General features: G+C 34.4%; 2 protein-coding genes across 2 annotated transcripts in view; one reads left to right on the top strand and one right to left on the bottom strand.

Moving 5' to 3' along the window:
• Positions 1–538: 538 nt before the first annotated feature.
• LOC133177780 (SUMO-activating enzyme subunit 1-like) lies at positions 539–13,822 on the top strand. The gene is made up of 9 exons (XM_061312678.1): positions 539–671; positions 777–888; positions 1,427–1,486; positions 1,606–1,862; positions 2,103–2,196; positions 2,442–2,547; positions 3,980–4,124; positions 4,716–4,785; positions 13,461–13,822. Exons 1-9 carry the CDS (start codon positions 586–588, stop codon positions 13,551–13,553), a joined length of 1,023 nt encoding a protein of 340 aa, XP_061168662.1. The 5' UTR covers positions 539–585; the 3' UTR covers positions 13,554–13,822.
• The window catches only part of LOC133177792 (uncharacterized), a 32,719-nt gene continuing 13,305 nt past the window's right edge, over positions 8,211–27,624 (bottom strand). Inside the window, exons 2-5 of the mRNA XM_061312684.1 lie at positions 25,105–26,784; positions 11,459–11,479; positions 9,881–9,955; positions 8,211–9,115 (exon numbers count right to left, since the gene is read on the bottom strand). Coding sequence (XP_061168668.1) covers positions 8,246–9,115; positions 9,881–9,955; positions 11,459–11,479; positions 25,105–26,769 — 2,631 coding nt within the window. The 5' untranslated portion in view covers positions 26,770–26,784 and the 3' untranslated portion in view covers positions 8,211–8,245. The remainder of the gene's footprint in view (positions 9,116–9,880; positions 9,956–11,458; positions 11,480–25,104; positions 26,785–27,624) is intronic.

Below are 27,624 nucleotides of genomic sequence, written 5' to 3'. Positions count from 1 at the left end.
GCATATATACTGTGAATTCAGTTTTATATATCATAATTATCTCTGAATCACTAAAGGTTCAAAATTTCTTCCGAATTCCAGTTTTTTTTTTAATTCTAATTAATTAATTAATTAATTTATTTATTTATTTATTTATTCATTCATTCATTCATTCATTCATTTATTTATTTATAAATTTTATTGATTGATTTATATTTATTCATTAATTTTATTGATTGATTGATTTATTCATTTATAAGAGATGTTCCATGAACATCATATATCCAATCTAAGATGATCAGATGAAAGTATTATCCCCCCCCCCCCCCCCCCCCGGGGGCGTTGAGTATCCCCCCCCCCAAAAAAAAAAAAATCAATTAACATTTCTCAGAAATGTCTATCAAAATTTCATGATTACTCTATAATTATGTGTAATATGAATAAAGTTTTTATAAATGTAGCACGAGCATGCATAAATATTTTTTTAGGACTTAGATGGGCGAATCATTCCTAGTTCGAGTTATCAAGTGTTGTTGCCCCAAAATTTCCCCGCAAAAACTTGAAACTAGTAATATAATTTTAACAATAGCTCAACAAACGAAAATAATGGGTGAGGAAATGAACATCACGGAGGATGAAGCAGCATTATATGACAGACAGATTCGTCTCTGGGGATTGGACGCACAGCGCAGGTACAGAAACAAAGCAATGTTCTGTATTCCCGAATTTCCTCAGTTCTTGAAAGTTAACAGTTGATTCCTCATCTGTTTGTTCATCATCTATTTATTTCTTTGTAGGTTACGTGCTGCGAAAGTTCTTCTGATTGGACTGAAGGGACTCGGCGCAGAGATCACTAAGAACATTGTTCTGGCTGGAATCAAGTCAATAACTTTGTTGGACAATACAAAAGTAAATCATAGATCAATTATTCTCATCTCATTGACTGTATATCTTTTATGAAATAATTTGAATAACATATTATATAATTATATATTTTACAGTATGACCAATTGGGCGAGTTTTTTTTTTTTTTTTTTTCACAGGAGGGGGTCAATTATTTCATTATCAGATCTGGTATGATTAAGGAGTCTTGTGCCATTTGTGTAATGTTGTGTTGATTAACTTTTGGACAAAATGGAAAGCATACTTATAATGCCAAATTTTCAGTAGAGGAAAATTTTGTATTTTGACAGTTGATCCCTTCATAAGTCCATGAAGCATTAATGTGTGCAGATTTAATTTTAGAAGATGTGAAAGACATGCTAATTTTAATATTTATAACATATCATGTCATTATTCAAAATAGTGTGTGCATAAAAATACATTTATTTGTTCACTAGTGTACCAGAGCTTAGTGATTAAATGATAAGTGATGAGAGTAGTGATACAGAATTATGCATTAAATTAATGCTGACACATGTATCATGATATTGGTTTCTTTTTACAGTCTACAGAAGAAGACAGTTGTTCACAATTCCTCATCTCTAGAGCTGACTTGGGTAAAAATGTAAGCCTTGTGTTAATTGCTTACATATGATATACATGTAGAAAAAAGTTTAGTCTTTTATACTGCTTAACACTTGGTTGCCATTTCAGTGGATGATGTTTTGTATTTTTCATTATCAGAGGGCCGAGGCATCCCTAGAACACACACAGCGTCTGAATCCTATGGTAGAGGTTGTGGCAGACACACAGAGTGTGGAGGACAAAGCTGACAAATTCTTCACAAAGTTCGACGTCGTTTGTGCCACATGCTGTAAACAGTCCACTCTCCTCAGGATCAACAAAATCTGCTCGGCCCACAATATCAAGTTCTTTGGAGGGGATGTCTTTGGCTTTTATGGTTTCATGTTTTCTGATTTAGGAGAACATGAATATGCAGAGTAGGTACACATGTAGTGAAAATTTTTCAATTAGTATGTAAAATGGGTAAATGTATAAATGGATAAATTGTCTTGTAAATGTACAAATACAGCAATAGCTGATTTTCATGTTATCTAGACTGTAATATTAATGCTTGATAATTAAACCTGTAGGAAGATGACTTAAACAAAGTTGAAGCTTTATTAAACAACTTATTAATAAGAACTCAGGTATTAAGAAATTTTATTGGAATGTTACAGAGAAGTTCCCAAGCCGAAACCGAAAGATGAAGAGGGGGAACCAGCAGCTAAAAAAGCCAAGAAGGAAGAAACAGAAATGGTTACAGTGAAAAAGGTACTAAAAATACATGTATTATGTAGCTGTAATTAAAGGTACAGTTTATGTAGCCTACTTTTGATATGTTACTGTAATTATAGGTAGAGTTTATGTAACCAGCTTTTATCTTAAGCTGTACAGTACAAACAGAGTTTATGCTTAAAAGGAAAGGATTTCCTCTTGTTTGGTATTTTTCTTTTACAGTGAGCTACAATAACATTTACACATGGTTTCTGTTTTATGGTTTCTGTTTTGTGTTTTAGAGTGTTTCCTTCAGTCGACTACAGAGTGCGTTAGACATTGACTGGTCCTCTCAATCGGCTCAGCGTAAACTCAAAAGAATTCCCAACACATACTTCATCATGCAAGGTATGCAGATAAATATGATATTTGTTTTTTTTTGTCCTTGATTTAGTTTTTGAGTCCTTCATTGTAAGTACTTCGAAAAAAAGGATCATTATTTACAAATTGATATGAACAAAAGAGTCATTTTGGGTCAAACGCTAGGAAAACGCATTGAGTAAGTACACTGTTATCATTATTTGACATTAGTTTATGGATTAGAAATATTTGAAATCGCATGATATCTTCATAAATCTTATTAAAAAAGAAACAAAAAAATTGTCCTAGTGAATCTGTTTTCTCTGGAGCTTATGCTTAACTCGAGTGTCAGACCTTATAAACACACTGTAGATAGGGAAGACCTTATAAACACACTGTAGATGGAGAAGACCTTATAAACACACTGTAGATGGAGGAGACCTTATAAACACACTGTAGATAGGGAAGACCTTATAAACACACTGTAGATGGAGAAGACCTTATAAACACACTGTAGATGGAGAAGACCTTATAAACACACTGTAGATAGGGAAGACCTTATAAACACACTGTAGATAGGGAAGACCTTATAAACACACTGTAGATGGAGAAGACCTTATAAACACACTGTAGATAGGGAAGACCTTATAAACACACTGTAGATGGAGAAGACCTTATAAACACACTGTAGATAGGAAAGACCTTATAAACACACTGTAGATGGAGAAGACCTTATAAACACACTGTAGATGGAGAAGACCTTATAAACACACTGTAGATGGAGGAGACCTTATAAACACACTGTAGATAGGGAAGACCTTATAAACACACTGTAGATGGAGAAGACCTTATAAACACACTGTAGATAGGGAAGACCTTATAAACACACTGTAGATGGAGAAGACCTTATAAACACACTGTAGATGGAGGAGACCTTATAAACACACTGTAGATAGGGAAGACCTTATAAACACACTGTAGATGGAGAAGACCTTATAAACACACTGTAGATGGAGGAGATCTTACAAACACACTGTAGATAGGGAAGACCTTATAAACACACTGTAGATAGGGAAGACCTTATAAACACACTGTAGATGGGGAACTTGAAAATTTTTCTGAATTGAAACATTCTGAGATTCTGATAAGGCTTTGTTATTACATGTATTATTACATGTGTTATTACATGTGTTATTACATGTATTATTACATGTATGTTATTACAAAAAAGTTCATGATATTTGTTGTACAATTAATGATTACTCATGACTCATGACTTTGGTATCAAAAATGATGTAAAATTCATTTGATTTAAACATATTGATGGTGTTCCATTGTGTGAAGCCTTAACCTGAAAAATATGTCACCCACCTTTTCGTGTGCAATTCAAAAATGACTGAAAAACACTAAGATGATAACACTCAGTAGGAGCCGTCAAGTTATAAAATTTCATGAAATGAATTCTGTCTTGTGTTTGCAGTGTTACATGACTTCATGAATAACAACAACAGATGTCCTGATGTCAAACAAAAAGAGAACGACATTAAGCTATTAATAGAACAGAAAACAGTAACCCTTGAGAAGCTAAAGCTAAGCCCCAGTCTACTCTCAGATGAATTTGCCAGGTATGTCATTTATTGTATCTGGTAGGGTACATACTCATCCATACTGTGGTAATGGGAGGACTGAAGCTGATTTGAGATTCAATATTAACTGTAGTTTCTGATACAGATCATAGTTCATTCCCTTAGGAATGTAGCAAAGACGTTTCTTATAGCATAGGCTGTTTGACAGCTTCCTTGCTTCACAAGAAAAGCTGCGATGCATGATAATTTGTGCTAAAAACAATACCCTTATACAACATTCTTGTAGAATCATAACTGATTAAAATACTGTATAAAGGATTATTTTCGCCCCATCTTATTTTTGCCCTTTTACACCTGCAAACAATTTTGCCCCATTTTGAATTCGCCCACAGTTCTGTTAAAGAGATAATGCCGTTTTCTTTGAGTTTGCCCTATTTTAGCATCACCCAATTGCAACGGCAAAAGGGGCGAAAATAAAACCCGGGGCAAAAATTTCCCTGTATACAGTAGATTCATACTATATTTTATACAGACTAAACTAACTTTGCTTTTAGAATACACAGGTAAGTGTTCAATTTCCTTCGATTTAGAAACCTTTACACTGTACATAATCATATGTAACTATTACAGTTTCTGCTTTGCTGAGCTGAGTCCAGTGTGTGCCATTGTGGGCGGAGTCATGGGTCAAGAAATCATTAAGGTAAATGTCTCTTGTGTAGTGATATAAATTGCTGATAATTATTGAATTATTAAAAACATTGATTTCCTATTTTTAGTTAATAAAGTTTTTTTAATTCCATGATGTTTGTATGCAATAAAGTGCATTGGGTAAAAGTTTTAATCCATACATATTTTGTACACTAAGTACAGTAAATAAACTCTGCCCATAATCTGAATTTCTGATGAATATAAACTGGAGTACGCTTTTTAGCTCATCTGAGCTCAAAGCTCAAGTGAGTTTTTCTGATCACCTGTTGTTCAGCATCCATTTGTCTGTCTAACTGTCCATCCATTCACATTTTGACTTTTTCTTGAGAACCACTGGGCCAAATTTAACAAAAGTTGGTCCAAAGCATTCTTGGGTTAAGGCAATTTTGGATTGTAAATTTGAATGGCAAAGCCCTCTTCCAAGGGGTGAAAAGAAAAGGCAAAATTAAGTTAGGGTCCTTAAAAATCATCTTCTCAACAAGCACTGGGCCAGCGATTTTGCTTGTTAAGAACACTTATCCTCCCTGGGCTACCATATGAAGATTCCTCGCTCTTGTCTGAATAGGACATCTGTAGATCCAGGGATTTTTTTAGGGTCTCTCTGGGGCCGAAATTTGGCCCCATTCCCAATGCTGAAAAGTGCATGTTTTTCCCAAAATTATACCTAAAAATTCCCAATTTAAAAAAAGTATTAAGTTGTAAATTATTAAAATAAAATGACAAAAAAGGTGTTTATGTTCTCTATGTGCGACGTACGAGCCATCCGAGGACTTCCGAGAAGTTATTCAGAATACTACGGATGTTTGGATAAATACTTTTTAAAGCTGGATCGATGTTTAAATATTAAAGTCGGGATCATTATTTTATAAATAAATGTGCATCATGTCAGTCTCTCCACTTTGACGATAATTTTCAGGCTGGGTTGGGTCACCCTTATTCTTATAAATTGGTCAAACAATACCGATTAACTACTCATCTGGAACAAACCCACTATCAAATTTTATTTTAAAGAACTTCTTACATAAAGGTAAAAAAGATGACAACGTATAAATATGTTCATTTAGAACGTTATCATACCCTGCGGCTTTGCCATTTTTAAGCTTCTGAACTTCAACAGCTGCTATTATTTCATATCACTAAAGCTGGTTTAAGCCAGCTTCATACTAAAAAAATAAGAAAAATGATTAAATATTTGACTTTACTTGTTTTTTTCCTATTTATTTCTATGAAGATATTTTTGCCAATTTCAACCAAATATCGCTATTTTTCCCAATCTTGATGGCCCCGGCCCCTGGAATTAAAGGGTAAAAAATCCCTGAGATCTAACTGATAGGTCATTGCTAACTTGTTGCATGATAATAGAACTTAAAACATGAGTTTAAATACCCTAAGATCGAATTACTACATGCTACAAAATAGACCCCGAATGTTATTAAAATCAATATAGCGCTTAAGTGACATGAGTAGAAAGCACCATTTAGACACATACCGACTGGATAGCCAAATCAACACACCTGCCGCCCCGAAGAAACCAGGATTGAACCCATCCCCCCCCCCCCCCCCCCAAGAGCATCAAACAATTTTCTTTTATAACTCAAAAGGAATTGATTACCATGCATTAGCATAACATATTGTCATTACCTCAGGTCTGGAACAGAGATTTGGCTTAAACACCCAATTTTATGTCAACGCCCCCAAAATCTACCTAATTCAAGATCAATAGTATACCGCCTGTCAATCATTAAAAAAACAATAGCTTCTGATTTGATTGACGGGCCAGCTACTTGGGCTACCTGATAATCTGAGTTTGCATGTTTTGAAAACAATTACCTGGTCACGCGTCAAACGCTTTCATGTACCGCGTGAATGGTCGCTTTGTATACACTCTGGTTAAAAAAAATCATGTCGCTGTTATATTGTTTGATAATTTAAAAAATAATTGAGAGTAGATAATTAAACAGTGACTTCGTGATTTTATTTTTCAATCTCCACTGCTGTTTATACTTGATAGCGATATGACGTCCAAGATAACTGTAGAACTTTTCAAAGAAAAATTACCGGATATTCAAACCTTCTCTTAAGAATGTACGTAATGCCCTTGTCGACCACTTGCACTTGGGTACACAGAAAGTCAATTCGTCATAATTGGAAACAATCGACCCCCTCCCCCACCATTTGAAAATTATAAAAAAAAAATGCAATGGGTTAAATTAGAAAAGATATCTATACTAATATAAATAAAGTATCTTATATTTAACGCCATGAAGTACGAAAGATTCTTTTGATATCCAAATCTGTAAACAGGGCATAAGAACAAGGACCCTCGGAAATCGCGAATACTTGGACTCCATTGTTCACTTTTTTCTTTTTTTTCTTCTTTTTTTTTTAATTTTACGATTTGTTAAAAAGATATGTCTTTTTTTTCTTCAAAAGATATCAAGGAAAACATGAAGTCTACGAATTTTATATTTCAGTACATAATTTATTTTAAATATTTTCACTCACAATTATGCACAAAACGCGTAATGTTGACCTTGAATACCAAAAGCCAGACTTCCTGTGTAATGCAGCATGTATAGGGATTTTTGACATCTTGAGTATTTGGAGTCTCCAGGTAAAAACATCAGTACTACCAAGACCACTCCCCCTCCTAAGGTAACCGTACGGTAAAAAATTGGGTCTTTAAACTGGAATGAAGTTTTACATAACGCATGTGCACAGGAAAAAATTAATTTTCTTCTCCATAACAACAAGGTAATACTAGTCAGATTGAAATTGAATCATTCTATTGTTGTGTGCATTCAGAGTCTTCTTCAAATTAGGGAGGGGCCATAATTTGGGGTCACATTTTTTCAAGGGAATGTAAGGAAAAAATCTTTTTTAAAAAAAAAAGCAAGGCTAAAATTACTCAGTTGAGTGTTGTGGCACAGTACATAGGCCTCTTAAGTAAGGATGAACTAAAATTGGATCAAAATTTACATAATACATATATACAGGGGATAAAAGATTCATCTCCAGAACAGCAAAACCCTTTTAGTCATACTGATTTAGAAACATCCCCATACAATGTGGATTCAACTTTAGTTAAGTGATAAACCTTTGGTTTGGGTCAAAATATGGGATCAAAATTATTCATGGGAATGAAAAGTAATAAACTTTTAAAAATCTTGTGATGAAAAATAGCAGGGCCAAGATTACTCCCGAGAGTTGTATGGCCTTTGGGCTTGTATTTATTTCTGACATGAATTTGAAAAATTTACCTTGTTTTAATGCATTTAGCATTCTACTTTCATGTCTTCAATATATAGACATTATATAGTGGTTACAGTTCCTTTAAGATATACATTGAAAATGAATTATAAGAAAAAAATGTAAAAAATGTTATTGCAAGTTTTGGTAGTGCACATATTAATATATATCTAACAGTAATATTGCATAACTTATTTATTTATTTATATAGAATACAGATATTTGATTTTCTTCACTTGTTTCTTAGTATTTTGAGCAATAAACAGATTGTCATTTGTATCTGTACACAGTCCCCAGGGTCCACTCAGTCCACAGTCTATGTAACGGAGGAACTGTCCATCCTGGTCTATGATGTGGACACAGTCATTGTTTTTATCAGCTGTAAAGATGTGACTCTGACTGTCTGTGGTGATTCCTCGTGGATTGAATGGTTTGTTCTTTGGAGCAGGAGTATGTCCAGTGTACCTGAATCTCAGTTTCCCGGCCTGATTGACCACCACTACTGCTTTAGATCCACTGTCAGACACACAGATATCCAGGTTCCTGTTCTCAGTAAGATATCTGTAATAAGGACCAGATGTATAGAGAGGTTTACCTTTATCATCAAACTGAATGCTTTGTTTCTCTGTGGAGCCAGAGTAACGGACAACTTTTGTTTGTTTGTCATCATCACTGTACAAGATAACCAGGAGGTCACCAGAGGAGGTACTACAGACTTTGTCAGGTATCCAGTTCTGTAGTCTGATTACCTCCTCTATCTTCTCATTCTTCACAATGTTCACAGTTCTATCCCAGTCATCAGTATAAACTAAATCTCCACTTTTTGTCACTGCTATGTCATATGGCTGGTACCCTGACTTGGTTGTGATTGACTTGAGTAGTGATCCCTGATTGATGCTGTAGAGTTTCATGGTTCTGTCATTTCCTCTTGTCCAGATTTCTTCAACACTCAGACAGGCCACATTGTTAAGGTATAGGAGATACCCAGTGTCTATGGTGGTGACAGTCTCTGGTTCATCAAGCAGTTGTTTGACTGGAGGAGAGGATCCAGCTTCTGGTGATTTCTGTGGTGTCTTCATGCTGTAGCCATGTTTATCTGAAGTCAAAGAACTTGATGATAAGGTTGCAAACATTTTACTTAGTTCTCCTTTTATTTTCTCTGGTATGAATTTGGGTAAAGATGGCATGATTTTATTTGGGAGATTTCTGTATATATGTACACTGGATGTTACACTAAACAGTTTAGACATGTCGTTGGTGTCTATTGCAGTTTTAGTTGAATTGATTTCATCCTTGATGTCAGACATTGTCTTGTTTATTTCATCCAGATGTTTCTGCAGAGTTTTTAACTGAGTGTTTTTGATCTCATCAACTTTAGCTTTAAGATTCTTGACAAGTTTGTCAATTTCTCTGTGCCAGTCCTCTCCAAGTTTTGTTATGGCTGTTGAGAGATCTCCATATTCCTTTTCTAACTGACTCATTCTGTTTTGTACATCAGAGGCAATGTCCTGGTAGGTTGGATAAATTGTATCATTTAATTCATTTCTTTCTTTTAAAAAAATGTCCTTCTTTTCATCTAGAACTCGCAAGATTTTAGATAATTCATGACCTAAATGTTGATTAGATTCAATGCAGCTGATGCAGACAGGAATGTCACATTGTTTACAGAACATTTTACATCGTTCTTTATTATGAGTTTTACATCCAGGGTAAAGGGGAGTGGATTTTCTGTCCTGAAATTTGACGACTTTGTGATCCTTGGATTCATCTGTTGAGATATGTTCTCCCACACAGGCCTTACACAGGTTGACCAGACACGTATCACAGTACATCTGTACCACAGCGGTCTCACACAGGTCACATCGCATCACGTCCTGGGCACTGGTACGGGTGTCCATCATTATATGTTGTGACTGAAGCATGAAAAGATTTATTTAGCATTAATAATGATTATACATTTATTGACTGGATTTGAGGACAACAAAAGTTTTTTTTTCAGAGCAGAGAATCACATTGTAGACCTGAGACCATTAAGCAGAATATGACTACAAGTCATTATATGTAAGGTTCATTCACACATTGAGCCTTTGACATAAACAAATTGTGTTCTCATGGTTAAAGCGTACAGTATTGACTTTTCAATGGTTTTAAAACAATTTTAACATTTTAAAATTCACAAAATTCTTGAGTTACTCCTATGTTTATTACCTGACTTCAGTAATGGCGGCCCTCCTGTCTATCGATCTCTGGTATGCACTCTGATCAGGTGACCCACTTACCTGTGATATCTACACTGTCAAGCATTTATACTTCCTGTTCTAGCAGGGGTTTAACAGATCGAGACCACTAGATTTTCTGACGTCAGCATAAATTTGCATGTAAATTAGCTATCTGTTTACTTTACCCACTGATGAATGAGTCGCATTGCATTGTGGGCTACTACAAGTACTCAGTTGTGTTGAAAATAAAGGGCAACTTGAATTGGCCCTTGGAAACTCATTTTCAATTCTTTTTTGAAATTTATGAAAGAAATGTTATAAATGATGTATAATCTTTCATTCCTATGCTCACATTTACAAAATTTGCTTTATGAAGCCTTATATCAGCATATAATACATCGGCCTAAACCATTGTTCAAAGAGAGGTAGGTGCTATCGTGTCGATAAAGCATTGAGTTTGTTTGTTTTTTTTTTCACGTGATATACATGAACATAGTTTTAGACAGCAGTACAAGGTGCGCAATTATTATTTAACCCCTCTGTACCATCAAAATGTTTTTATGTACATGCAAACGTCAAAGCGTAGGTACGGTATTTGAAGTAACTATTAATCATCTAAAACAACTCCAATATTAAATGTGAGCATGGAGCAGTGTCTTTGGAATATAATCTTTCAATTTCGGTCTTATAACGTAAAAAAGAAGCTCTGCGGTTTTTCCGGTGACGAAGTAAACATTATGCGGTAAACCGACGAAAACCACGTGTCGCTATTGAATCGTAAACACGTAGTAGACTGTCATGCTTTGGGACTCATGCAATTGATTGGAGAACGGGTGTGACGAAAACATCGTCACGTGTTGAAAATTGCCTTCCATATAAGGTAGTGTACCCGACCTGTTTAAACACCTCTAGGACAAAGGCAATGTTTCTGGCTTTCATATAGAATTTTTAAGTGTATTGTGAAGGTGTAATGGTACACTGTTTAAACATGTTATATTATGGAACTCTCAATCCACGAAGCCACTCTTTCTTTTTAGATTTTGACAAATGAATGTTTTTTTTCATTCTCAATGCATTTTCTATTTAAAATGTTAATGAAATAAAGATGCAAAATTTTCACCATATTAAAATTGTTCCGTAAACCTTATATTTCATGTAGTTTATTCATAATTATACACATTATTGCATTCCTATGACATTGAAATAGCTTGGCAGTAACTACAAGGTATACCTGTTTTAGAGTTATTTCCCATTGTACAGATCTATTATTAGTATTATTCAGTGTTAGAAGAAATGAAAAAAAGTTAAATTAAAATTGCTGACTGTTTCTTTTATTTATATCTTGGAGAATAAATTTCTCAAAAAAAAAAAAAAAAAACAAAAACACACACACAAAAAACGGAGATACTTTTTATGAAAAGGGGGGGGGTCATAATTTCTAGATGGCGGCGTTTCCTTCCCACAACCTTTACAACTGTTATCAGTAACTGTCATACTCTCCCAGTAAAGCTGTGGTCAATATTGATCTGTTGACTCTTTATCAACTGTCATCAGTAACTGTCATACCCTCCCAGTAAAGCTGTGGTCTGTTGACTCTTTCTCCTAAACAAAGTGTACTTGATTATTGTTAACCTCAGAAATATATACACTTTTATTGGTTTTCATGGCCTAGAGAGTTCTACAAGTAGGAAATCATTCTCAAATATTTTCACCAGGAGTGGGTTACTCTGGCTGATTAATAATTGAAAAACCCGAACGAATCAAACCTTTTTATTCTGGATAAGCTTGTCTTGCCAATGGCCTTTTTTTTTCTTTTTTAAAAAAAACCCCAAAAACTGTTCTTTGCAGTGTTTTGTTTTAAATAGATCATTTCATGTGAATTTAATAATCATCATAATTTTCTAGTTTAAATTTAAAGCACTGGAAAAGTAAATTGAGTAAAACCAATATTTTCCCAAACTTCATTTGGGGATCATAACTCCATTGTGTATACATGAGTAGGTTTAAAAAGAAAAAAAAAAGATTTCTGCAAATATTTTTCCTTTTACATCACCAAAGAAATCATAGTGGTATAGCAAATACACATATTTAGAAAAAGCTTTAAATTGCAAAACAATTTGACAATAAACAATTTTTTTTTTACTCTTAAAAGCAACAAGTCATATTTATGTAAAGGACCTAAAGGTGGTCATCTTCTTTGATAAATTTAAAGTGACCAACAGGTGATAAGTGGCAGAGAAAACAACTATGCAAAATTTTGAATTGCATTTAATTCAAATTGTGGCCCCAAAGGCTAAGGCCACAAAAGAGAAATTCAAAATTTTTTATCCTAAAAAAACAGGACCAGTGTGACTCATGTGAGTGTAGTGGCCCATGGGCCTTTTGTTACCAGTTATCTGTCTTTGCACTGGAAATCCAATGTACTTAGTTACTTTTGCACTATATTTTTAATTAAAATTGAGCATCTGTAACTAGATTTTTTTAATGCAAAACAAACTTCAGGAGGAGTACCAGCTTCAGGTTTATCTTCCATTAAAACAATTTAGTACAAAAGCCCCGTAAAATGAATTCAGAATCTGCAAACAAGTATTGTTTTGTTGTAATCTGTTAGGAGCCTGAAACGTACCTCCTCTTCATATACAGCTCACTAACATTTAAAATAATCTTAATATTTTAAAAGTAGTAAAATCTAAAATCTTAATCTTACACATGTAGTTTTCCATCTCAAAGACAATCTTACCAAGAAATGTCTTGATCAGGAAAGGGGATTAGGAATTTTGTTGCCTTAGCTATTAGCCATTTTCTGGTGTGCAGGCAAAAATGATATGGATGCTTTTCTGACTCTAGCTTAGGAGTCTGAGGCCCATGAAGCATCCCTTAAACAGATTCGGGGAGGGGGGGAGGGCTCCACAGAAATTGACAATATTAAGAATATTAGATTCTCAGATGTGCAATGTGGAGATAATGCGAAGTAATTTGACTTTGAATACTGAAAAAATTTATTGAAATTTGTTTTCTTATTGGTTGAAAAATTAATGTAGATGCCCTGGCAAAAAGCATTACATGGTAGCTTTGCCATTCTGATCAGCTGGAATCTTTTCCTTTGTATCAGAATTGTTACAGTAGTACATGTGTTGCCTTCGTTTTATCTAATTACAGTAATACCTGTGTTGTCTATGTTTGTTTTATCTAATTACAGGCTGTATCTTTGAAGGACCAGCCTCATGATAATTTCTTCTTCTACAACGGGATAGAGGGCAGTGGCTTAGTGGACAAAATCACATCATCTTGACCTCTGAACCTGAGTTTATCCTGGCCTTGTATAGTCCATTATGATAGCATGGAATACTGTCTGTCTGTATTGTAATTCATCCCATTTGTCATTTGATATTGTCAAAAAATATTAAACATATGCAAATGCAATTAAACGATATTATTCTGTATACGGCAGTATTTTATGAAAGCAAACGGAAGCAAACCTAGATATGAATTATTCATGATTGCAGTCAGGGAAGGACGACTATTGTTTGTTTGGATTACTGGGGAAATAAAATGTCCTTATTCTTGCATTCAGATGGTATCATACACGTACTATTGATAGCATTTTTAAATGTAAATTAAAAATAAAGGTTAAAGACACACATTAATTCTACAATATTGACTTTTTTTTAAGGCTTACCTGAGCCAAAGACTTAAATGAGTTAAATAACATAATACTGATAAGAGTTTGATAAATGGCTCATCTGTCTGAGGTTATGTTTTCTCAATTTCAACTTCATCTCCAGAAAGTATAGGCCTATTTCAACCAAACTTTGTACACAGAATTAATGTAATCACATTGAGATATGCAGTCATGCTTGCTTCCAAGAGGAGGTCATAATGGTAAAAGCAATACGGAGTTACGTGAATATGAAACCAACCATACTTGTACCATCAGTTAAAATGCTGGATTCCCTTGGTACTGGTTAAGATTTACATTTTTGCAAATCATGACCACCAAGGCTACAACGAGAGCAAAAGCAAGGGCATCAAAAGTTTTGTATAGGAATACATATTGGAAATCTAAAGAAAAGATTTACTAGTATTAGTCAAATATGCAAACATCCCCATAAAGTATAGAATCAAACCTTACTCCCGGGCTAGATTGTTGGTATCAAATGAGTTGCTTCCCTTTATTAGCAGACCTTTTTTGTATTCATATAAAGCAGAATTTGTCCAAAATCGTGTACGTGAAAAGAAGAAAACACTTGCTGTGGCCTTCAAAATATATCGACGACGTATTGTCAATTGACAATGGCTATTTCCATTCTCATGTCGATACGATATATCCTTGTGAGCTTGAGATAAAAGATACCACAGAGTTTGACACATCTGTTTCATATTTGGATATTTTACTTGAAAAAGACGTTAATGGTAATCTAACAACCAAGGTTTATGATAAACGTGATGACTTTAACTTTTCAATTGTCAATTTCCCTTACTTATGCAGCAATATACCTTCATCACCTGCATACGGGGTTTATATCTCTCGGTTGATTCGTTACGCAAGAGCATGCTCCACGTATGCACAATTTCTAAAACGAGGTAAATTATTGACAAACAAGTTGATGAAACAAGAATATCAGCTGTTTCGTTTAAAGTCATCATTTCGTAAGTTCTATGGTCGATACAATGACCTTGTCAGCAATTGTTAGACCATTATTTACACACTGAATTGTTGACGGATTTTTCCGTTATTTCTGGATCATGACAAGGAGCACACGGCGGGTGTGACCGGTCGGCAGGAATGCTCACTCCTCCATGGTACCTGATCCCACCTCTGAAGTTTGGAGGTCCGTGTTTGCTCTGCTCCTATTTTGTATTGTTTGATGGACTTTTGAGCCTGAATACTGTTCGTTATCTTCATATATTTCATTTCAGTCAATTGTTTAAAAAGTGAATCTCCAGAAAAAATGGCAAATTGGAGTAATGCCTGTATATATGCGAGCATCCTCATCTAATATCATGATTGGTTTAAATTCTCAGATCATGATGTCAAGTTAAGTTTACGATACCGTGAAGAAGAGATGAGTTGATACTGATTTTCAAGGTTGTGATTCCTGCAGAATTTCCAATATTTGTTCTTGCACAATTTCTTTGGTCAGGAAAGAGATTTCCTCAACAGATTTAACGTTCGGCGTTCACAAAGGGAGGACAGGATAGTAACTGCTTTTCATTATGAAGATTAGTATGTCTTAAATAGGATTTCTGATTAACTCGACATTTTTTAGTCGAGGTAAAATAGAACAGATGGGAAGGTATTTCGTGGTTTGCTGGTTAGAGTTACAAAATATTACAAAAACATTGAAAAGCGGTTGAAGTAATATCATATGATATTGTGGAAGTAAGTTCTCCAAATTGCTTTCTGTAAGTTGTACAAACCAGAATAAAAAAGAAAGTTTATAAAGTATAGTTTCATAGGATGCTATTAATATTGAATGAAGATGTTTATATTAGTAATTTATTTGTTTACTGTGCATTTCTCCCCAAAATAGACGAAGTGCAATCCACTCATCTGATTTTACTTCGGAATCCATAACATATTTAGAACTAAGCTTTATACTACTCTAAATTCACTTAATTAAATTCACTTAATTTCGTGGGGTCAAATTTTCGTGCTTTGAGGAAAAATTACTAGTTCGAGAGGATTTGATTTTGTAGATAAAGGAGGAACGTTATAAAGCAGTATATAATTTTCACATTTCGTCGTGGATAATATGAATCCGAGGGTCTCTTAATTCCTTCAAACATTTATGACTTTACAGTAAATTAAAGCCCATTGGCCTTAATGGTCACCCGTCTCTATGACTTGATTCAGTAATTGTGCTGTCTGTGTATATGATGATGACTACAATTTATAATTACAGCCCTGTAAAATGTTCTCACTCTAAACTGAACATAGATGTTAGAATTTAAATTTAAGGAGGCTGGGGGGTCAACAAATTAACCACAAATTAACCACCAGATTTAACTTAATTTTAGATATGATATCTTAAGCTGTCAACTATCATTTGGCAAAGAAAAATTTCAAAAATTTTAGTTTTAAAATTTGATCATTTTCTATATCTTCATATGGAGCTCTTCTTCTAAAGGAGATCAATATAGTCTAAAAATGGCCACAACCCCCCAGCCTCTTTAAACAGACGATTCGCCAATCGTTTCTTCGTCGATCTCTATGAGATGCGGTATTCATGAACACAGATGAACATTGATATAGTTTTAAATGAACTGCAGATAGGTGAGATACTTAATAGATTATAATTTGATAACGCACAACGGTCTAACAGTACATATATTTTAATTAGGAAAGATGCTAGAGGTAGTCTTTTTTTATTGTTCTGATATCTATATGCAGCAAAAAAGCAGCTAAAGTATTCAAAATGATTTACTTCTAAATTTCCCAATTTCCTTTGATTTTTTGGCTTAAAATGTTTTGGTCAGTACATGATGTGCTCCAAACCTATGCTATTTGAGATGTGTATATGTCGACAGCCAGACCAGAAAATCGCTGAACAAATGCATCAGTTTAAATAGCGGGTACAAAGAACTGTGGGTATCTAAAAGAAATAAAGACAGAATAAAAGAAAATGGCAGAAAAGGGAGTACAGGAATGAAAAATGTCTTGCATGAATGTAAATAATACATATCTGAGTGTTCATGATAGCATTAAACAAAAGTTTAAACTTTATTAAACAAGTGTATAAGAACTCAGGAATTAAGAATATTTATTAGAATGTTACAGAGAAGTTCCCAATCCAAAACCGAGGGGTAAGGGGATGGGGGGGGGGGGGCAAGTGTTAAAAAGTCAAAGAGGAGGAAACGGGAATGGTGACGGTGGAAAAGGTACACAAAATTATATGTAACTGTAATTATAGATACAGTGTATGTGACCTATTTCAAATGCTATTGTAATTATAGTTGAAGTGCATATGTAAGTGACCTACTTTAGATATTTAATTGTATAAGTATAGGTAAAATGTATGTGACCTATTCGGATGCTTACTCCTCCTATGCACCTGATCCCAACTCTGGAATTTCCAGGGGTCGGTGTTTTAAGCCTTCTCCGAAAATTTGTATTGTGTATAGATTTTTTGCAATCGATCACTGTTATCCTCACCTTTAAAATTTGATACCGTAGATCACTGTAATGATAGGAAAATTGTAAGTGACTTTCTTTTGATATGTAACTGTAACTATAGGTAAAATGTATTTGACCTACTTTGGTCTTACCTTGTATATACCGTATAACGGGTATTTTCTGCCGTTGTCCAATTTTTGCGGAATTTTGCGGATAGGACAAATCCGCAAAAATTACAATCGCAAAATATTTTTCAATATTCATTCAGATATTTTGTACATGCAATTATGATTAGAGGTACGTATCTCTGAGAGGGTTCTCATTAACGCAAGAACCTGCGTACTGGACGCAGCAAAATTATTTGGAATGGTTTTTAAAATCGATGGGTCCGCAGACTTATGAGTAGCCATATCCTCATTAGCGAGAAAATTCGGGTGTCATCGAAATTCGAAGATTTTAGATGTTAGGATTTACCCAAAAACATTGACTCAAAACCTTCCTGTAAATAACATCAATTAAGTTGATACAAAAATATCTTTACTTGTACCTATTTCGCAATTATTAGTCCGAACTCAAATAGCTGCAAACAACAGATGGTAGCTTTTCCTTTTTAAACACTTTTTCCAATCTTGTGTTTTATCTTGAGACCATAATTACTGCTTGTATACACAATGTAGCTTGATTGTCTCGTGAATTTCACCTAATGCAGACGACATACAGGATTAGTTACGTCTCAATGCACATGACACCTGTGATTGTTAACCGTCAACTTTGGGGTACTAGATTTTACAACTGTTTGTTTTAGCTTAAAATATAAACACCAAATTAATTTTGATGGCAGTTAACTAGAAGTGTATTTTTGAATATGGCTTGGATGCATTTATCATCATTATCTATATATATAAATATTTTAATAGATCGCATAAAACGTCTGTTAGAATAAAGATTTGTATTGTTGTTTGGGTGGACTGACACTGCATTAATTCATTTCAATTGGTACTCGAAATATTTTTTACAAAAACTAACTAAAAGATAGTAGTTTAGTTAAGCTTAATAGCTTAATACCAGTTATCATACACCTTTGATCAATATGTCTTAATGAATTTATAAAACGTAAACATGACAGCGTTCTGATAATTCATAAAGTCCAGTGCATTATCATACCCCCTAAATAAATTTTTGCGGTATAGTGCAACCGCAGAAATTGAAAACGCAGAAATTAATTTGCTACCTTTTAGTGGTTAAATCGCAAAAATTTCCAACCGCAGAAAATACCCGTTATACGGTAATACATTCGGGGGAAAGAGAAAAATGATTTTCTCTTGTTTGGTATTTTTCTTTTACAATAAGACACATGGTTTCTGCTTTGTGTTTTAGAGTGTTTCCTTTAGTCGACTACAGAGTGCGTTAGACATTGGCTGGTCCTCTCAATCGGCTTAGCGTAAACTCAAAAGAACTCCCAACACGTACTTCATCATGCAAGGTATGCAGATAGATGACATGTTATTTTTTTAGTCCTTCATTATAAGTACAGTTCAACTTCGGTATCCTGAACATAAATATTTGGAATACCATAGATATGACGAAGTGATTTTGAAGTCCAATCCCCTTATTCTTTAAGTATTTTCCGTTGGATATTTCGAATCCTTGGATATCTCGAAGTTTTTTCCCGATCCGTGTGAGTTCTAGATAGCGAGGTTTAAGTGTACCTTGAAAAAAATGATCATTACAAATTGATTCCAAAAAAAAGAGTCATTTTGTGTCATACTTGTATGCTTGAAAAATGTATTAAGTATACAATGGAATTTGACATATTAGTTAATGGATTAAAAATATTTGAAATCACATGATATCTTCATAAACAACTTTTTTCTTTGTCCCAGTGAGTCTCAGATTTCGCTGGACCTAATGCTTAACTCGGGTGTCAGACCTTAAAAACACACAGGAGTGGGAAAGTTTGGGTGAAATCTGACTTGAATTTTTTTTTCTGAATTGAAACATTTTGTGATTCTTATTTGGCTCTGCTCTTATCTTATAACAAAAAGGTTCATGAAATGTGTTGTACAATTAATGATTAATTATGACTTTGGTTTTAAAAAATGATGTAAAATTCAATTGATTCAAACATATGGACAGTGTTCAATTGTGTGAAGCCTTAGCATGAGGAATATGTCACCAGTCTTTATGTATTCAGTTCAAAAATGACTGCAACAGTAAAATAGTAATACCTAGTAGGAGTCGTCAAGTTATAAAATTTCATGAAATGAATCTGTCTTGTGTTTTGCAGTGTTACACGACTTTATAAATAACAACAACAGGCATCCTGATGTAAAACAAAGGGAAAATGATATCAGACTATTGATAGAACAGAAAATATCGACCCTGGAGAAATTGAAGCTAAGCCCCAGCATACTCTCAGATGAATTTGCCAGGTATGACATTTGTTGTATCTGGTGGGGTGCATACTCATTCATACTGTTGTAATGGAAGGGGTGAAGCTGCTTTTAGATGCATTATTTACTGGAGTTTGTGATACTGATCATAGTTCATTGCCCTTAGTAATGTAGCAAAGACATTTCTTATACAAAGTTTGTTTGACAGCTATACATTATTATGTGTACCACACAATGCCTTAATACAACAGTACTAGTCTATGATGATCATTCATATATTAAAATAGATTCATAATACCATATTCTATCCAGACTTATCTAATATTGCTTTTAATTTACAGTCGGGAATTATGAAAGTTGTGCATTGGAATATATTGGAAATATTCTTTAAATATCTTCTTCTTAAACACCACTGGGTCAGAAAAGGTGAAAAGCTTATTGACCTATGTTATATTCTTTGGTGACAATATTTTTTTCACTTGAATTTATTCATGTTAACAAAAATTGAGCATCTTCAAGTAGACTTATTTGAAATGAATCCAGAATCAGGAAACAAGTTTAGTTTTCTTGTTGTCTGTCAGATGTCTGAAAATAACCTCTTGCTGTGGCCTTCAACTCGACATTTAGATATATCGACGACGTATTGTCAATTAACAATGGTTATTTCCATTCTTATGTCGATACGATATATCCTGATGAGCTTGAGATAAAAGATACCACAGAGTCTGACACATCTGTTTCATATTTGGATATTTTACTTGAAAAGGATGTTAATGGTAATCTAACAACCAAGCTTTATGATAAACGTGATGACTTTAACTTTTCTATCGTCAACTTCCCTTACTCATGCATGCAGCAATATACCTTCATCACCTGCATACGGGGTTTATATTTCTCAGTTGATTCGATACGCAAGAGCATGCTCTATGTATGTACAATTTCTAAAACGAGGTAAATTATTGACAAACAAGTTGATGAAACAAGAATATCAGCTGTCTCGTTTAGAGTCATCATTTCGTAAGTTCTATGGTCGAAACAATGACCTTGTCAGCAAATACAATTTATCATGGAGTCAAATGCTGACTGACGTTTTTCATACTAATTGTTATACCATTATTTCCACACTGAATTGTTGACGGATTTTTCCGTTATTTCCCGATGATAATAAGGAGCACACGGTGGGTGTGACCGGTCGGCAGGGGATGCTTACTCCTCCATGGCACCTGATCCCACCTCTGATGTTTGGAGGTCCGTGTTTGCTCTGCTCCTATTTTGTATTGTTTAATGGACTTTTGAACTTGAATACTGTTCGTTATCTCCATATATTTCATACATCACATTTTATTCTTCACAAAATTCTAACGTCTATTTTCGATTTCCATTCATTTATCACGTTCATCAAAGGTATCAAAATTGTAAAAGAGAACAAGTGTATACGGTACCCTTCATAGGGACTTGAGACAATCTTAGCAAAATCGGGTATATAGTATAATAGGGGAGAAGGGACCTAACGAGCCGCTATTAATTCCTCGGTGCTTCGTTTCAAACTCTAAAAACTTTGATTTTTATTAAAAAAAAAACCACGAAAAAAGTTTTGCCAGTCGAAAGACAGAATGTTGTCCTTTATTGTCATAAATTGATCATTTACCTTACTTCATTAAAACTAAGAAAAAAATATTCGAACTTCTGAGAAATAGGTCGCCGTCGTTAACCCTACACCATTTTTTCCATGCAATTTTCGTGCATTACCTTGATTTTTCCGCACTCTATCTTAGATCAACGTTTAAAAGTATAACTGCTTTTGGTCATCGTCACAATATTTGAGGGACCGTTGATCGTCCGTCTCGAGAGATCAGCTCCATTTTTACCTTCGATTAACCTCCGAGTTCAATCGGGTAAGCCATATATGATTCCGTAAACAACTAGTAATATTATCCAGTCGTCTTTCACCGTTTAAACTTTAGTCACTCAGTGCGGATTTCATTCAATATGGTTGACCCGAGGCTAATCGAAGGTGAAAATGGAGCTGATCTCTCGAGACACTGCCGCTTTTGACACATACTCTCACTTCAGATGCAAGTTGATCAAAACTTCTATATGTGAAAATTCTTGCATTTTAAAATAAACAATAATGAACAAAAATGTTCATTAAAATCAAGAAAAGATTTATTTAATATCAATAAATGTCAGATTTTATCAATGTATCATACTGGCTACCCCCAATTGTTCTCATAGGTAACATTAGCCATAGCAGTTCAGTTGTTGCCTCACGAATATACACCATTTCAACGCGTTGGATTGTTGAATAAAGCAAATATAAAATCACACAATATAAATATCCATTCTCTATCCAGAGTTGTCATTCCCACTATGCTCCTACATGCACTTCTGGCAATGCTTGGTATTCAAGATTCTTGAAAAAATTGTAAATGGTGAAAAATTATATTAAAGAAAGTTTTTAATAATACATGTATTATAACTAAAAAAAGATAAATTTTAATCCATCATTCCCATAAAGGATTTTTTCTAAGTTTTAAAATTTTTACTCCACAATATAGTTCTTTAATAAACTAGAAAATAAATCGTTTTAAGGAATGATAGCTTTGATATAAATAATATCATCTTTATTGATAATTGCATTGATTTATTAGGATTTTTATAATGATTCAACTTAAAATTTTCAATGTTTAAAATCTGTCCAAGAATCTTGTACGAGCATTGACAGAGGTGTTGGGAGCGAAGCAGAAGACAACTCTGGATAAAAAATTCTCATACGGATAGATAACCTCTAAATACATATGAAAGGCCAAGTCCTCTTCCTAGGGGATATAATCAAGAAAAGACAAAAATAGGGTAGCATCAGGAAATGTCTTTTTCTCAAGAACCAGTGTACTAGAAAAAAAATGAAACATGTGAAAGGTTCAAATCATGACCCCCAGGGTAGGAATGGGGCCATAATAGGAAATTAGTTGAAATTGATTTTTCTTCTCCAAAAGAATGTTAGTCATACTGATATCGAATCACCCTCTTGTATGGATTCAGAAACCCCTTCAAATTAGGTTGGGCCATAATATGGAGTCACAGCTTTTCATGGAAATGTAAGAAAAAAAAATTTAATTTTTTTTTAGCTCACTGATCACATCTTGTCTGTAGTCTGCCTCTCTTGCTCTCTGTCAGTCCGTCTGTAAACTTTTCACATTTTCGACTTCTTATCCATAACCATTGGGCCAATTTCAACCAAACTTGCCAAAAAGCATCCTTGGGTAGAGGGGATTCCGAGTTGTTCAAATGAAGGGCCAAGCTCTCTTTCAACGGGAGATAACTCAGAAATAATGAAACTTTGGTGGCATGATTTAATTTTTTTTTCAAGAACCACTGGGTTAAAATAGTTGAATCTTATAGGTTACCTTCTTTACATAGTGTAGATTCATATTTGTTCAAATGATGACTCAAGGAGTAGAGTGGGGCTACAATGGGGGATCAAAGTTTTTCATGGGTAAAGTATAGTTAAAATTCTTTAAAAATCTTCTCAAGAACAACAGATCTTTGATAAGCCGTATTGAAAATGAAGCATCCTCATGCAGCTAGGTTAAGGACGCCCATGAAATATACGCATTTATATATTCAGGGAAAATGAATACAATTTTAATATTTTTTACAGCAGTAGTTTTGATAAATGTGAATTGTGGTAATTGCACTGGCTGGACCCCTCATTCTAGCACGTTACTGTACAAATGTGTTCCCTACGGCTATATATAAAGTCTACACATTATCAATTTAGTTTGACAATAAAATGTGGATTAATATATTTCAGATTATGTCTCTCTTTTTGTTTGACTACGCATGTTTCGTATTTATTTTTATTTTTACAAGCTATAATAAAAGCTTGATCCACGCCTCAAATACAGAGAAACTGCGTGTCAAACTAAGAAATTACGTCATCTCAGTAAGTACAGCGAGATCAAACGGGCTTCCATTCTGCATACGCTAAGTGCTATTATGGCAAGATAAGTTACACATCCATCTATCTCTATGACATTTATGAGAAACGAAAGTATTTAGTGTGTTTCAAAAAAGAACATATATTATTTATTCATCGAGATTCATTTGTATTGTTTTAACGTGACGTCATAATAGCTCTCCCGAACCTCTGCATAGACTGACGTATATATGGGAGTCCTTAACCTAGATGCGCTGGTAGTGTTGATTCATATTTATTCAAATCATGACCCCCAGGGGTAGGATGAGGTCACAATGGGGGATCAAATGAAATATGTTGAGATAACGAACAGTATTTGAGCTCAAAAGTCCATTAAACATTACAAAATAGGAGCAGAGCAAACTCGGACCTCTAAGACATCAGAGGTGGGATCAGGTGCCATGGAGGAGTGAGCATCCCTTGCTGAACAGTCACACAGACCGTCTGCTCCTTGTCATGATCGGGAAATAACAGAAAAAATCCGTCGACAATTCAGTGTGGAAATAATGGCCTAACAATTAATATGAAAAAAGTCAGTCAGCATTTGACTTAATGATAAGATAATGATGATTTGACTTAATGATAAGTTTTACATAGGAGAACCTAGGAAAAAACCTTTAAAATCTCAGCAAAGCCATGTTTAGTCATATTGATATGATAGCATTTTCAGGCAGTGCAGATTCACATTTGTTCGAATGACGACCCATAGGGGTAGGGTGGGGCCACAATGGGGGATCAAATTTTTTCATAGGAACATATAGGAAAAAAATCTTCTCAAGAACAGCAAAGCCCTGTTTAGTCATATTGATATGAAAGCATACTCAGGTTGTGTAGATTCCAGTTTGTTCAAATCATAACCCCTGGGGATAGGGAGGGGCCACAATAGGGGATCAAATTTTTACAAGGGAATAGAGAGGAAAAAAGCTTTAAAAATATTCTGCTCAGGAACAGCAAAGCCAATAGTTATATTGGTATAAAAGCATCCTCAGGTAATGCAAATTCAAGCCCCCCTTTTCATGGGATTGAAAAGTGATAAACTTTTTAAAATCTGATGAAGAAAAACAGCAAGGCCAAAGTAACTCAGGTAAACTGTTTGATGGACTTGTATTTATTTCTGACATGATTTGAAAAATCTACCTTGTTTTCATGCATTTAGCATTTTACTTTCATTTCTTACATTTATATTCTGTTCACATTTCCTTTAAGATATACATTTAGAATGAATTATAAGATAAAAAAATGAAATTATTGCAAGTTTCCATAGTTCAGCATATATCTGCAGTATATATCAGTAATATTTCAGCAATCCTCTCTTAATTAATTATATTAAATGCAGGTACTTGATTTTCATCACTTGTCTGTTTCCCCATTGAGCAACAAACAGATTGTCATTTGTATCTGTACACAGTCCATAGGGTTTATTCAGTCCACAGTCTATGTAACAGAGGAACTGTCCATCCTGGTCTATGATGTAGACACAGTCATTGTTATAATCAGCTGTAAGGATGTGACTCTGACTGTCTGTGGTGATTCCTAGTAGACTGAATGATTTGTTCTTTGGAGCAGGAGTATGTCCAGCGTACGTGAATCTCAGTTTACCAGCCTGATTGACCACCACTACTGTTCTAGCTCCACTGTCAGACACACAGATATCCAGGTTCCTATTCTCAGTTATGTATCTGTAACAACCACCAGATGAATAGAGAGGTTTACCTTGATCATCAAACTGAATAGTTTGTTTCTCTGTGAAGCCAGAATAACGGACAACTTTTGATGGTTTGTCATCATCACTGTGTATTATAACCAGGAGGTCACCAGAGGAGGTACTACAGACACCGTAAGGTCTCCAGTTTTGTAGTCTGATCACCTCCTCTATCTTCTCATTCTCCACAATGTTCACAGTTCTAGCAGTGTAATCAGTATAAACTAGATCTCCACGTTTTGTCACTGCTATGTCAAATGGCTCATACCCAGAATTGGTTTTGAATGACTTGAGTAGTGATCCCTGATTGATGCTGAAGAGCTTCATGGTGCTGTCATCTCCTCTTGTCCAGATTTCTTCATCACTCAGACAGGCCACACTGTAAAGTTTATAGTTATACCCAGTGTCTATGGTGGTGACAGTCTCTGGTTCATCGAGCAGCTGTTTGACTGGAGGAAAGGATTCAGCTTCTGGTGATTTCCGTATTGTCTTTATGATGTACCCATGTTTATCTGATGTTAAAGAACTTGATGATAAGGTTCCAAACATTTTACTTAGGTCTTCTCCTTGAATTTTTCCTGGAATCAATTTGGGTAAAGATGGCACAATCTTATGTGGAAGATTTCTGTATATGTGTACTTTGGATAATACACTTATCAGTTTTGACATGTCATTAGTGTTTATAGCTATTTCAGTTGAATTGATTTCATCCTTGATGTCAGAAACTTTCATGTTTATTTCATCCAGATGTTTCTGTAGAGTTTGTAACTGTGTGTTTCTCATCTCATCAACTTCAGCTTTAAGTTTCTTGACAAGTTTGTCAATTTCTCTGTGCCAGTCCTCTCCATGTTTTGTTATGGCTGTTGAGAGATCTCTATATTCCTTTTCTAACTGACTCATTCTGTTTTGTACATCAGAGGCAATGTCCTGGTAGGTTGGGTAAATCGTATCATTTAATTCATTTCTTTCTTTTATAAAAATGTCCTTCTTTTCATCCAGAACTCGCAAGATATTAGATAATTCATGACCTAAATGATGATTAGATTCAATGCAGCTGATGCAGACAGGAATGTCACATTGTTTACAGAACATTTTACATCGTTCTTTTTTATGAGTTTTACATCCAGGGTAGAGGGGAGTGGATTTCCTGTCCTGAAATTTGACAACTTTGTGGTCCTTGGATTCATCAGATATCATATGTTTTCCTACACAAGCTGTACATAGATTGATAAGACATGTATCACAGTGCATCTGTACCACAGCGGTCTCACACAGGTCACATCGCATCACGTCCTGGGCACTGGTACGGGGGTCCATTATTAGATTTTTGGACTGAAGCATAAAACGATTAACATTAATAATGACTATACATTTATTGACTGGATTTGAGGACAACAAAAGTTTTTTTTTCCAGAGCAGAGAATCACATTGTAGGCCTGAGACCATTAAGCAGAATATGACTACGAGTCATTATATATAAGGTTCATTCACGCATTGAGTCTTTGATATAAACAAATTGTGTTCTCATGGTTAAAGCGTACAGCATTTACTTTTAAATGATTTTTAAAACATTTTTTTTTTCAATTCACAAAATTCTTGAGTTACTCCTGTGTTTCTTACCTGACTTCAGTAATGGCGACCATCCTGTCTATCGATCTCTGGTATGTACTCTGAACAGGTGACTCACTTACATGTGTTAGCTACCTGTGAAGTACATGTATTTATATTTCCTGTTTTTAGATTTTGACAAATGAATGGTTTTTTTCCTCATTCTCAATGCATTTTCTATGTTGATAAAATGAAGATGCAAAATTTCTCACCATATTAAGTTTTTCCCGTAAACCTTATATTTTATGTAGTTTATTTATAATTATACACATTATTGTATTCCTATGACATTGAAATATTTTGGCAGTAACTACAATGTATACCTGTTTTAGAGTTATTTCCAAATGTACAGATCTATTATTAGTATTATTCAGTGGTAGAAGAAATGAAAAAAGTTAAATTAAAATTGTTTCAGTTATTTGTCTGTTTTTATTATTTATACCTTGGAGAACAAATTTCTCATAAAAGGGAGATACTTTTTTTGAAAGGGGTGTCATAATTTCTAGATGGCAGTGTTTCCTTCACAGGACTTTGACAACTGTTATAAGTAACTGTCAGGCATGG

Source organism: Saccostrea echinata, unplaced genomic scaffold, assembly GCF_033153115.1.
Source record: "Saccostrea echinata isolate AGI-Se365-2 ecotype Australia unplaced genomic scaffold, CSIRO_AGI_Sech_v1 ptg000002l, whole genome shotgun sequence".
NCBI classification, from domain to species: Eukaryota; Metazoa; Mollusca; class Bivalvia; order Ostreida; family Ostreidae; genus Saccostrea; species Saccostrea echinata.
This window is presented reverse-complemented; position numbering and strand designations above follow the sequence as displayed.

Bases quoted from the DNA above. Each gene is read 5' to 3' on its own strand.
- LOC133177780 (XM_061312678.1), top strand. From the start codon at position 586: ATGGGTGAGGAAATGAACATCACGGAGGATGAAGCAGCATTATATGAC. The intron at 2,548-3,979 runs GTATGCAGATAA...TTGTGTTTGCAG, and splicing joins CACATACTTCATCATGCAAG to TGTTACATGACTTCATGAAT. The intron at 4,786-13,460 runs GTAAATGTCTCT...ATCTAATTACAG, and splicing joins TGGGTCAAGAAATCATTAAG to GCTGTATCTTTGAAGGACCA.